General features: G+C 43.4%; 2 protein-coding genes across 6 annotated transcripts in view; one reads left to right on the top strand and one right to left on the bottom strand.

The window, feature by feature from the left end:
- The first annotated feature begins 88 nt into the window (after positions 1 to 88).
- CFAP126 (cilia and flagella associated protein 126) lies at positions 89 to 4,370 on the top strand. Its single transcript, XM_064370466.1, has 5 exons — positions 89 to 115; positions 2,068 to 2,090; positions 2,244 to 2,385; positions 3,530 to 3,706; positions 4,078 to 4,370. Exons 1-5 carry the CDS (start codon positions 89 to 91, stop codon positions 4,339 to 4,341), a joined length of 633 nt encoding a protein of 210 aa, XP_064226536.1. The 3' UTR covers positions 4,342 to 4,370.
- Positions 4,371 to 5,933: 1,563 nt separating this feature from the next.
- The window catches only part of SDHC (succinate dehydrogenase complex subunit C), a 44,209-nt gene continuing 36,606 nt past the window's right edge, over positions 5,934 to 13,536 (bottom strand). For 4 of the 5 annotated variants that reach the window (XM_012449598.2, XM_012449597.2, XM_012449599.3 and 1 more), the window contains exons 5-6: positions 12,585 to 12,748; positions 5,934 to 6,780 (exon numbers count right to left, since the gene is read on the bottom strand). In XM_012449598.2, coding sequence (XP_012305021.1) covers positions 6,676 to 6,780; positions 12,585 to 12,748 — 269 coding nt within the window. In that variant the 3' untranslated portion in view covers positions 5,934 to 6,675. The remainder of the gene's footprint in view (positions 6,781 to 12,584; positions 12,749 to 13,536) is intronic. The other variant, XM_012449600.3, reaches the window with a different exon arrangement.

Here is a 13,536-nt window from a genome sequence, read left to right as displayed (position 1 = left end):
GGGAAAGGAAGCCCCTGCTGATTGGGAGGTAGTCCCAGGAGGTCGCCTTCTGCAGTTGCCAAGCAACAAGTGTAAACAGCACAAGAACATGGCCACTAACTACAGTGCCAACCAGGTAAGTTCACATTCTCCATTTCTTTAATGTTTACTTTTGTTTTCCAGATTCTATCTTTAGACTGTCCCCTCTCATAGGATTCTGATCTTTGAACAGATAGCTGAAAGTGGGGTGAGATAATATTTTACCTCCTCAGGATAGAGAGCCCAGGGAAGATCCAAAGGTATCTCCAGGTTAAATTTGTAGGGTGTAAACCAGAAGTTGGCAATTTGTTTTTTTTTCTGTAACAGAGCAGAGAGTAGGCTTAGCCTGGTGGCTCACACTTGTAATCCCAGCACTTTGGGAGGCCGAGGAGGGCAGATCACGAGGTCAGGAGTTCGAGACCAGCCTGTCCAATATAGTGAAACCCTGTTTCTACTAAAAAATACAAAAATTAGCTGGGCATGGTGGTGCATGCCTGTAGTCCCAGCTACTCGGGAGGCTGAGGCAGGAGAATCACTTGTACTGGGAGGTAGAGGTTGCAGTGATCTGAGATCGTGCCACTGTATTCCAGTCAGGGCAACAAAGTGAGACTTCGTCTCAAAAAAAAAAAAAAAAAGGGCAGAGAGTAAAAACTTTAGGCTTTGCAGGCTAAGTGGCAAAGTCAAAAATATTATGTAGCTACTTACATAATTAGAGAAAAACATTTTTCCATAAAATGTTTAATAAATTCAAAATATAATTGAATATAATTTTTGTACTACTAATGAAAATAATGGAATTTTAGGGGATGAGAAAAAATTTCACTTAACTGGTATTCAAAGTTATTGTTCCATTTTACTGAATCAATTGTAAAATGTTCATCTATAAAAATCATCCTTAGCTCTCAGGCCATCCCAAAACAAGCAGCAATATGGATATGGCCCATAGTCCATGGTTTACCAACTCCTGATCTAGACCAGTGCTGCCCGACAAAGAGTGTGAGCCACAAATGTAATTTTAAATTTTCTAGTAGCTACATGAAAAAATTAAATACGCTGAATTTAACCCAATAAATCCAAATAGTATTTCAACATTTAATCAGTATTGAAAAAATTACAATCAGACATTTTACATTCTTTGTACTAAATCTTCAAAACCTGCTGGATGTGGTAGCTCATGTCTGTAATCCCAACACTTTGGGAGGCTGAGGCAGAAGGATTGCTTGAGGCCAGGAGTTTGAGACCACCCTGGGCAATATGGTGAGAACTCGTCTCTACAAATAAATTAAAAAATTGGCTGGGCATGATGGCATGCACCTGTAGTCCCAGCTACTTGTGAGTCTGAAGGAGGAGGATTGCTTGAACCCAGGTATCCAAGGCTGCAATGAGCTAGGATCATGCCTCTGACTCCAACCTGGGTGGCAGACCATGATCCTGTCTCAAAAAAACAAAACAAAACAAGAAAAAAAAACTTCAAAATTCAGTGTATTTTTTTTTTCTTTGACATGGAGTCTCACTCTGTCGCCAGGCTAGAGTGCAGTGGTGCGATCTCAGCTTACTGCAACCTCCACCTCCTGGGTTTAAGCAATTCTCCCACCTCAGCCTCCCGAGTAACTGGGACTACAGGTGTGCGCTACCATGCCCAGCTAATTTCTGTATTTTTTTTTTAGTAGAGAAGGGGTTTCACCATGTTGGCCAGGATGGTCTCGATCTCTTGACCTTGTGATCCACCCACCTCAGCCTCCCAAAGTGCTGGGATTACAGGCGAGAGCCACCACGCCCGGCCTTCAGTGTATTTCATACTTATAAAGCACCTCAATCAACAATTTGAACTAGTCATATTTCAAGTGTTTAACAGCTCCATGTGGCTACTGGCTCCATGCTGGACAGCACACATCTAGACCAAACAAATTACACCCTTGACATAGGTGAGTTAAAGCCTACATGGTTGGTCAGGCCTTTGGTCTTCAAATCTAAAGAACTGTGCCTAGTCATCATTTCCGGGTTTGGGGCCTTGAAGCTTCACAAGGATACTTATCTTTCTCTCCACAGTATGAAAAGGCTTTCTCATCCAAGTATCTGCAGAACTGGTCTCTCGCTAAGCCAACAAAAGAGGTATTCCATGTTCAGTGCACCTACAAGACAATCTCATGTTCTTCCTGCCACTTAACTCCTTTTAGCCTTCTCTAAATTCTCATATCCTTCTCTGACCACACCCTTAATTCAAGCTCCCCAAATATTTTTTCTTTTTTCACTCATAAACATTTCTCTCTTTCACTTGCACCTCAGTGCATCTCTTCCCATGAAGGCTACACTCAAATTATTGCCAATGATCGTGGTCATCTATTGCCTTCTGTGCCCCGTTCCAAGGTGAGATACTATCTTCATTCCTATCAAGAAAGACAAACAATTGAGGCACAGAACTGGGAGATTTGCAGTCTCTCACAGCCATTATCTGAAAAATTAAAGTGTAATCTAATTAATGTTGCAATGTGAGAGCCCCTGAACTTCCAGCCAGCTTATCCAGCAGGATAGAGTTGTGTTTAGCACCCTTCACAAGTTTTTAAATTGATCAATGATCTGTAAAAAAGAAAGCCTTCAGGTGATTACACTTGTGCAGTGGGTATTCCTCTGCCACACTCAGCCTAAGGATGCACAATTTTTTTTTTTTTTGAGACTAAGCCCTACTCTGTTGCCCAGACTGGAGTGCAATGGTGCGATCTCAGCTCACTGCAACCTCGACTCCCGAGTTCAAGCGATTCTCTGGCCTCAGCCTCGCAAGTAGCTGGGACTACAGGTGCGCACCACCACACCCAGCTAACTTTTTTGTATTTTTAGTAGAGAGGAGGTTTCACCATGTTGGCCAGGCTGGTCTCAAGCTCCTGATCTCAGGTGATCCACCTGCCTTGCTTCGGCTTCCCAAAGTGCTGGGATTACAGGCGTGAGCCACCATGCCTGACCTTTTTTTTTTTTTTTTTTTGAGACAGTCTCACTGTGTCGCCCAGGCTGGAGTGCAGTGGTGCAATCTCGGCTCACTGCAATCTCCACCTCTCGGGTTTAAGTGATTCTCTTGCCTCAAGTCTCCCGAGTAGCTAGGACTACAGCCTCAGATTCTCCTGCCTCAGCCTCTCAAGTAGCTGGGACTCCGGCTAAATTTTTGTATTTTTAGAAGAGACGGGGTTTCACTGTGTTAGCCAGGATGGTCTCGATCTCCTAACCTGTGATCTGCCAGCGTCGGCCTCCCAAAGTGCTGGAATTACAGGCATAAGCCACAGCACCCAGGCTAAGGATGCTGAATTTAAGTTGGCAGAGGAAAGGGGATGAAAAAATTAGGCCTGCAAAGCCTAAATGAGGGAGGTGGGTAAGGAAGAGTGGGAAGATTATGCTTTCAGTCTTGTTTCATAACCATGTATTCCTGAAGGTAAAGAATGGAAATAAGATGAACAGAGGTTCTGTCAATTGGTCAGTTACTTGGAGTGAGAAGCCCTATTGAGGTATCCCTTTTCATTTTTAGGCAAATCCTTGGGGTTCCTTCATGGGTACCTGGCAAATGCCTCTGAAGATACCCCCTGCTCGGGTGACACTGACCTCGCGTACAACTGCTGGTGCTGCCTCCCTTACCAAATGGATACAGAAAAATCCTGATTTACTCAAGGCCTCCAATGGGCTGCGTCCTGAAATCTTAGGCAAGGTATCTATTCTTCCCATCTAACCCCAAACCCTGTTCTCAATTTCTTTTCAACCTCAAAAAAGGTATATTGTTATGCCACCACTATCCCAGCAGGGGGACCTCTAACCAATCCATCTTATCCTGACTAGTCCCTAATCACCTTCTGAGGCCTGAAGGGATGGGCTAAGGACATCTTACCCCGAGCAGTAGAAAATGATCTAATCTCAAAGTGGGGGTGGGTAATTAGAGAAATCAAATTTAAATTTTCTTATTTGAAACTTGATCTACTGCCCATGGTATGGGGAGAAAGGGAGTTCGAATCCTGAGGTGCACTGGGAATGATCTGGGCCTGACCAGAGACCTGACTGTCTGTTCCACTCTACCACTGACAGTCCCATGATCCAGACAGTCAGAAGACACTCAGGAAGAAGTCTATCACAAAGACCGTACAACAAGCACCAAGTCCAACCGTAATTCCATGCTCCCCAGCTGCCAACCTCAATTCCCCAGATGAACTCCAAAGCTCACACCTGTCTGCAGGTCATACTCCAGGTCCCCAAAGCCCAGCAAATCCTAAGAGCCCACCCAGAAGTCCACGTATGCTAGAACTCTGGGCAGGGCCTAAGCTAGCTGAGGTCCAGAAATACAAACCTTAAACTTCATATGGACAAGGTAGCCACACGCTGAAAACCTTGTATAGCAACTGAGTGAAATAAACAAGAGTCCCCAGGCAGAACTGTAGAACAGGGAAATTTTGGGGTGGGAGTAAAGCAAATTTGGAAAATAAACATTTTTTGTTGAATCTTTTACTGATCTGGATTTTCTATTCTTGCTATGGCTGCCTCTTGTAACACAATTAGGGGAAAGAAGGTGGGGGAAAATAAAGTAGGGAAAAGAACATAATGGTGGTTTGGGTGGAACACATTTTTACAAGAATTGAGTCAGTTATACTCCAGAAATGACCAAGAGAAAGTTGGTCTGAATCATGGAAAGAGGGCAGAATCTCAAAAAACCAGTCCCTCACTCCTACCCACTCATTTTTTATCCTGAGCACGTACAACTAATGACTTCAAAATCAGAAACAGAATTGTTGAACATAGTATGTGTATGTGTGTTTGGAGGTGGGGAAGAAAAGGTAGAGAAAGCCAAAGGAGAAGACACTATGCTTGTGTAAGACTTTGTATCTAAGCACACGTACAAATATAGTTTGAAAATTGAAGATATTAAAGTGATTGGAAGACAGAGAAGAAAAAGATGGTAAGTAGAAATTTAAGGCATGATGCTCTGTCACACCTCCCACGCACCCACTACCATGCTTCAAACACCCAAATGGTAAGAAAGCACCAAGAAATTCGACTGCCCTACCCATTTTCTAGCCTCCAACATCTGTTTATCATTGACCTCATTTTACATTTTCCTGGCACTGGCTGTTAAATTTAATGCCCTTGCCAAACCTTTCCCAGTCCCAATGACGAAGTGTTCTCTCATGATCACTTGTCCCTAATTCCAAGGACAAAGTAGAGAACAGCTCATTTAAAATGAAGGAAAGGTACAAGGACTCCCCAGGGCCCCTCTAGTAAAAACAGAAAAGCAATCATTACTTAAAGCCAAATATTATTTGGGACCCTGAATGAAGACTACTGAAGCAGCAGGTCCACACCTTAAGTGAGGTCTTCCTATCCAACTGACACCAGCCAGTTACTGTTTCCCCTCTTCAACCCACACTTTAACTGGTTGGCCAACAACTCAAAGTGACAGATGAGATAGGTCATTCCAGAGTTTCCAAAAACTATCAAACAGCATGCCTGCTAAAGCCTGGCCTATATGGATTTTAAAAGCAGCAAGTTTTCTCGTCATACATTTTTTGCCAGGTTTTCAACAATCCCTTCTTTTTTAATCTCTATTCTCCCTTCTCCCCAAGCCTGTGTCTTCAGGTCATCATCCCTTAGCTATCACCAACACTAGTCCTCTGTGACCCTGACTGAATCATAATTTGCTGAATTGTACCATTAAGCTTATAATCAGTCCTTAATGGGATTTTGGTGCCTGTAATAACTCAAAAGCACTCTACATGCATCACTTCTTTTTCTCCTTCCTTCTCTGAGGCTTCTCTGTGATATTTAAATCTCTGGCTAAGTTCTATTTGATTTCCCTGAAAATTTTTCCAGTTATGAGATGTAGGAAAACTGACGACCGAAGGTCCCTTCCCAACAGCCATTTTCTTGGTTTCTCTAGATTTCAAGGAGAGTCAAAGATAAAATGAGTATTTTAATTCGGTTTCAGAAAAAAATGGTATATGACTTCGATGAGAAAGCATAAAATTAGGAGGCTTTTCTGGAAATGCAAGAAAAAGAAACAACCTTTAATATGTTCAATGATAATTTTCTGGATTTTCCTCGTGTCAAAAGCTATACATTTTCTCCTCAAGCAGCTGCTCTAAGAACTAACTAGCCCTCTTTATCTCCCTCTAGCTAGGATAGACTAATTCCCCTCCACCCCCACCTCTCTTCTTTCAATAACACTGCGTAGGTGTTAATGGCCTGGGCTCTCACCAATGAACAGAATTGTCCTTTAAGCCAGCAACCCACAGGCAGTGGCACCCAAAGCCTCACCCCCAGTTCCCAGGGCAGAAGCCACAGAGCTGGCATTGTTTCCACTGTCTCAGGAAAAAGGAGCCAAAAGCTGACCCTCAGCATAAATCAGAGCCCAATATGAAGAGGGAATAACTGCTTCTAGGCCCAGAGTAGGCAAGCTGTGGGCATAAAAGGGGAGTTTTTGCAGCCACCTCATTTTTAGAAACAAGGGGGAAATTAGACCCTTTTCCACTATTATGGTCTACAAGGTACTCTACTGCTCCAAGGGGATCTGAAAGCACAAAAGGATCTAAACAATTAAGGATAACTTTTCCCAGGCTGGAGATAAGAGTGATAAACAGAAAGATGGGTGAATGTAATAATGTGTAGGAAGATGATGCTGGGAACCTCCATTCTTCACATGGCTGCCAGCCCTAGAGAGGACAACACAGTAAGAACCAGAACAACCACTCCAGACTGGTATAGCTGGGGAATCTTCAGGCCTTTTCCTAGGTCCCACATCTGTGGATAGAGGAAAAAAAAAAAAAAAGGAATTTCAGTAACCAGGACACTTACAGTTCTGCCTCAGAAAGTAATTCTACCTAAAGGAATAGACACCTCCTCTCAGCATAAGTCTAGAGAAAAGCATTTCTACCCTTATGCCCCACCTTTACCTTTCTCAAAACCCACAGTATGGAACCTATTATCCACTTATTCCAATGACAGAAAATCAAGTTCTATTGTGTGGTGATGGTAGGAGGAATGTTCTCTAGAATGCCACAGGCCCTATGTGGTGTACAAAAGCTTCCAGACTGAATAGATACAACTTTTCCTCATGACCACACGTCTAGATTAATGTTTCTCAAACTATGTTCTTCCAAACACTTGTTCCTCAGAATGTTGAAAGCATTATATGGGGCAAAAACAGTTCTTTGGTCATACAAAGTTTGTAAACATTTAACTGCAAGACTTTCTAGACAGTTTATTAATGCATACTGTGAATCTCCAAAAGAGAGATATAATATGCATGATTTCCTAGATACAGTCAATCACAGAATCTTTTTATAGAGGGAAACTCTGTTTATTAGAGGACTAGTATTTCTAAAGGATACTCTGATCTAGAACACTATTTCTCAATTTTGTTTTGACCGTGACTCTACTAAGAAATACCTTTTAAATTGGAACCCAGTAGATATGTATATATAATATAGAAAAACTGATAAAACAATATTTACCATTACTGAGTGGTGCCATATATATATATATACACACACACACACACACACATATATATATGCATATATAGATTTATATATGTTATATATAAAATAAATTTCATTAAAAAATTTTTTTTTCCTTTTTGTGGATAATGAAGTCTCATTATACTGTTCAGGCATGTCTTGAAATCCTCGGCTCAAGCTATCGTCCTGCCTCTCTACATCCTTAAGAGCTGGCATTACAGGCATGAACTTCTGCACCCAGCCTCTCCAGCTGGCACAATCTTGGCTCACAGCAACATCCACTTCCCAGATTCAGGTGATTCTCCTGCTTCAGGCCCCTGAGTAGCTGGGACTACAGGTGAGTCCCATCAAGCCCAGATAATTTTTGTATTTTTAGTAGAGATGGGGTTTTACAATGTTGGCCAGGCTGGTCTCAAACTCCCGACTTCAAGCGATCCACCTGCCTCAGCCTTCCAAAGTGCCGGGATTACAGGCATGAGTGACCACACCCAGCCCCAGCCTATTATTTTCTATTCTATTTACATTTCTTTTTTTGTTGGTAGCATGCTACTAAATTGGTTTTCTACCCATTGAGTTAAAACCCATATTTCTTTTTAATATTAAAAAATAGGCCGGGTGCAGTGGCTCACACCTGTGATCCTAGCACTTTGGGAGGCCGAGGTGGGCGGATCATTTAAGGTCAGGGGTTCCAGACCAGTCTGGCCAAAATAGTGAAACTCCATCTCTACTAGAAATATCAAAAAATGAGCCAGGCATGGTGGTGGGCACCTATTTCCAGCTACTCGGGAGGCTGAGGCAGGAGAATTGCTTGAACCTGGGAGGCAGAGGTTGTGGTGAGCCGAGATTGTGCCACTGCACTCTAGCCTGGATGGCACAGAGAGACTCTACCTCAAAAAAAAAAAAAAAAAGGCGACAGGGTCTTATTATGCCTTGCCCAGGCTGATATTGAACTCCTGGGCTCAAGCAATCCTCCTGCCTCAGCCTCCCAAAGTGCTGGGATCACAGGTATGAGCCATCTCACCCAACCCACCCCCTGCTTTTTAAATTTTTTTTGAGACAAGGTCTCACTTTGTCACTTAGGCTGGAGTGCAGTGGTACAATCCCCGCTCACTGAAGCTTTGACCTCCCTGATCTCCTAGGTTCAAGCAATCCTCCTGCCTCAGCTCCCCAAGTAGCTAGGACTACAGGTGCCGGTCACCACGCCCAGCTAATTTTTGCATTTTTGGTAGAGATGGAGTTTCACAATGTTGCCCAAGCTGGTCTCGAACTCCTGACCTCAAGTGATCTACTGGCCTCAGCCTCCCAAAGTGCTGGAATTACAGGTGTGAGCTACCATACCCAGCCCCAGCCTAGATATTCTATTCTATTTAAATTTCCTTTTTTGTTGGTAGCATGCTACTAAATTGGTTTTCTACCCAGTGAGTTAAAACCCATATTTCTTTTTAATATTAACAAATAGAGACAGAGTCTTGTTATGTCTCGCCCGGGCTGGTACTGAACTCCTGGGCTCAAGCAATCTCCTGCTTTGGCCTCCCGAAGTGCTGGTATTACAGGTGTGAGCCATCTCGCCCAGCCCCCACTCCTTTTCTTTTTTTGAGACAGGGTCTCACTTTGTCACCTAGGCTGGAGTGCAGTGGCACAATCTCAGCTCACTGAAGCCTTGACCTCCCAGGTTCAAGCAATCCTCCTGCCTCAGCCCCCTAAGTAGTTGGGACTACAAGAGCCTGTCACCAGGTCCCGCTAATTTTTTGTCTTTTTGGTAGAGCTGGAGTTTCGCCATGTTGCCTAGGTTCGTCTTGAACTCCTGAGCTCAAGTGATCCGCTGGCCTCGGCCTCCCAAAGTGCTAGGATTACAGGTGTGAGCTACCACACCTTCGGCCCCACATTTAACAAAACACTAACTTTGACTCTCTTGTGTCCTAGGGATATTAACATATTAATATTACATTATAAGTAACTAAATGAGTCCCTGGGGCAAAAGTAGTCTGCATTTTCCACACTTCCCACATACATGGCTGTCTTAACACACACATACGCCCACAGTCTCAATGTAAAACTGCCTAAATTAGGAGTCAGTTCAGAGAAAAGATGGAGAGAGCCCAGAAAATTAAAAAAAAAAAAAATCAAGATGAGAAGATGCTTCCACCTCAACCCTCAAATAGCTTCTAACTAGATCAGATTAAAAGTCAAGTAAATTCTAGAGTTGTTTTGCTTAAATAGGAACAGTGTTTTATAAACAGTTGAGTCCTACTGGGTAGTGGTGGTAGGCGGGGATATCCCCTAGAATGCCACAGAGCCTATAACCTCCTAGACTTTTCTATCAATCCTATTCCCCACTCCCCCATTAGATCTTCTGGCAAGTCAACTATCAAGTTCAGAGGCCAAAAACTACAGGCTGTCACAGAAAACACAAAATCCTGTCCCACACTCAGAACCAGTACTTGCTAGAAGAAAAAATAAAAGCAGACTTAAGGTCCTTGAGGTTCCTCACTGCTCTCAACAAAGAGATTACCATCACAGCCAGGAACCAGGACAGAAAAGCTCTGAGTTCTGGGATTCTGTAAAACCTCTCCACTCTTCCCCCATTTTGAGACAAAGACAAATATACAGCAAGTCTCTGCCTGAGCCAAAACATGAACAGAGGAAGCTGATCAGATGATTTTCTTTACAGAGCTTTGTTCTGTGGAATAGGAAGTCATTAATGGAAATGTCCTCCCTCTCTACCCCCTCCCCCTCAGGGAAGTGAAAAGTCATTTTAAATCAAGCTGAACACTGCCCCAGGGAACAGCTGATACAGACACTTAATTTGATAAGTCATTTAGTCTCTCACTTTTTTTATTCCATTAAACTGTCTATTGGACCAGACCAAAATCCAGAAAGCATTTGTCTCTAAGGCTATGATTCAGAAGTAATAAAAAGTCAAATTAAGGCAAAAGCATCCATCTGACAGTTGGCTCAGGTTCAGAAGTAACAAAAATACGAAATAATTGAATTTTTTTATTTTTATTTTTTTGAGACGGAATTTCATTTTTGTTGCTTAGACTAGAATGCAATGGCACAATCTCGGCTCACCACAACCTCTGTCTCCTGGGTTCAAGTGATTCTCCTGCCTCAACCCCCTGAGTAGCTGGGATTACAAGCATGTGTCACCATGCCCCACTAATTTGTATTTTTAGTAGAGACAGGGTTTCTCCATGTTGGTCAGGCTGGTCTTGAACTCTCGACCTCAAGTGATCTGCCCACCTTGGCCTCCCAAAGGGCTGGGATTATAGGCGTGAGCCACTGCACCCAGCCAAGAACTGAATTTCAATAATCTTCTTGGAAGCAAAACTAGGGAGACTACAAAATATAAAACTTTTTTTTGAGATGGAGTTTCACTCTTGTCACCCAGGCTGGAGTGCAGTGGTGTGATCTTGGCTCACTGCAACCTCTACCTCCCGGATACTCCTGCCTCAGCCTCCTGAGTAGCTGGGATTATAGGCAAATGCCACCACACCACACCAGCTAAGTTTGGGTTTTTTTTCCATTTTGTTTTGTTTTTGTTTTTGTTTTTGTTTTTGAGACGGAGTTTTGCTCTTGTTGTCCAGGCTGGAGTGCAATGGTGCGAGCTCGGCTCACTGCAACCTCTGCCTCAGCCTCCCGAGTAGCTGGGATTACAGCCATGAGTCACCATGCCCGGATAATTTTGTATTTTTAGTAGAGATGGGGTTTCTCCATGTTGACGAGGCTGGTCTCAAACTCCTGACCTCAGGTGATCTGCCCGCCTCGGCCTCCCAGAGGGCTGGGATTACAGGCATGAGCCACTGCGTCCAGCCAAAATGTGAAATCTTAAAATTCTAGAGGAGGGACTGATTTCTGACCTGGAGAAGGCTTGATTAAACTTTAATTCCTTTAGAAAAAAAAGAAAGACACCAGATTTTGATTTTGATTTTATTTATGATCCACCCTCCTTGGCCTCCCAAAATGCTGGGATTACAGGTGTGAGCCACAGAGCCCAGACTTTTTTTTTTTTTTTTTTTTTGAGATGTGCAGTGGCATGATCTCAGCTCACTGTAATCTCTGCCTCCTGGGCACAATCGATCCTCTCACCTCAGCCTTACAGGTAGCTGGGACCACAGGTGCATACCACCATACCTGGCTAATTTTAGAAACCAGTTTTGAGCTGACCATGAGGTCACATAGAAGGCAACATGGATGGTTTTCACTCCATTAAAAGATTCCTAAACTCGATATTAAGATCTGGGATTCTTGGCACCCAGTTGCTGCTAAAGTTGGCCTGTTCTGTCCAATAGCTGAAAGCAAAAATTCAATATAATGTCTAGATAACAAAAAGTAATCTATTTGAGTCCTGTCAGAAGCATTACTCTGGGTCAACAGGTACTTAAGAATGAAAGTAGCAACAATATTTATCTAGCTCATAACTGAATCCCCAGTGTCTACAACAGTACCGGACACATAAATAGGTACCAATTAATATTCATCTAATAAACATGCCTTCTATGCCTTCAGGGATCTCTTTTAATAATATCCCTCTTAAAAAGGAAGAGTTCACAATGAGACTCTGCAAGTATCTGTGAAGCCTGTATCACTGCTCAGCTACAGCACCAGCAGGACTGCCAGAGAATGCACAGAGGAACTTGTTTAGCTTTCCCCAAGAGGACCCTGAGTCACAACTAACCTTAAGAACAGCACTAGCTGGGCACGGTGGCTCACACTTGTAATCCTAGCACTTTGGGAGGCTGAGGTGGGTGGATCACCTAGGGCCAGGAGTTTGAGACCAGTCTGGCCAATGTGGCGAAACCTTGTCTCTACTAAAAATACAAAAATTAGCCAGGAGTGGTGGCACACGTCTATAACGCCAACTACTTGGGAGGCTGAGGCATGAGAATTGCTTAAACCCAGGAGGCAGAAGTTCCAGTGAGCTGAGATCGCGCCACTGCACTCCAGCCTGGGTGACAGAGCAAGACTCCACCTCTGGAACAACAACAAAAAAGAACAGTACTAAACCCAGTAATGAAGGAGAGAATCCTCCTAGCCTCCCCACCCGCTTCACTGAGAAAATGTGCAAATCCCCAATTAACTTACCAAGTGTCGGATCCCATTCCAGGTATGATACATGAGAGGAAAGACGAGTGCAAACTTAGCTGTGTGGATCAGTGCTGGCCCCAGATACAGGGACTTCACGAGTTCCAAATAAGATTCAAAGTTCCCAGGGAGTAACAGGGCTGACATGCCAAAAAGAGAGACCCCTGAGGAGAAAACCAAGTAGCTCATCACAGCTGTTCACAAGTTACAACTAATATGATACATAAAACTGGGTTCCATGACAGCACAATTCTAAACCATTTTGAAATGGAGAAGATTTTTTTTTTTTTTGAGACAGGGTCTCATTCTGTCACCCAGGCTGGAGTGCAGTGGTACTATCTTGGCTCACTGCAACCTCCACCTCTCAAGTTCAAGTGATTCTCCTGCTTCAGCCTCCCGAGTAGCTGGGATGACAGGTGCCCACCACAATGCCCAGGTAATTTTTGTATTTTTAGTAGAGACAGAGTTTCACAAAGTTGGCCAGGCTGGTCTCGAACTCCTGACCTCAAGTGATCCGCCCACTTTCACCTCCCAAAGTGCTGGGATTACAGATGTGAGCTACCACACCCGGCCTTGAACTGGAGAAGATTTAAACTCATGTTCAAGTTTACAGTGGGAGATAGTCTACTTGGGATCTGTTCATAAACTAAATGTGCCATGTGCTTTAGTATGTTATTCCTCCTTTCAACATCCCTCTCTATAAAAACGTCACCTGCCAGTTTAGAAGTAACTAACACCTTGGTATATCATCTAGTTGATCATCTAAGTAAGAAAAGGTAAAAACAGTATACTCAGTTCAGAGAAGAATGAGAAAAAAAATTGGGTTCTCTTTTTTTATTGAGACAGACTCTCGCTCTGTTGCCCAAGCTAGAGTGTAGTGGTGCGATCTCAGCTCACTGCAACTGCAACCTCTACCTCCTGGGTTCAAGTGATTCTTGTGCCTCAGCCTCCC

The sequence above is a fragment of the Aotus nancymaae genome, unplaced genomic scaffold (assembly GCF_030222135.1).
Source record: "Aotus nancymaae isolate 86718 unplaced genomic scaffold, 86718_ANA_hifiasm-v0.15.2.pri h1tg000108l, whole genome shotgun sequence".
NCBI lineage: Eukaryota > Metazoa > Chordata > Mammalia > Primates > Aotidae > Aotus > Aotus nancymaae.
Note: the sequence above shows the minus strand (reverse complement) of the source record. Positions and strands in the feature narration are given on the sequence as shown.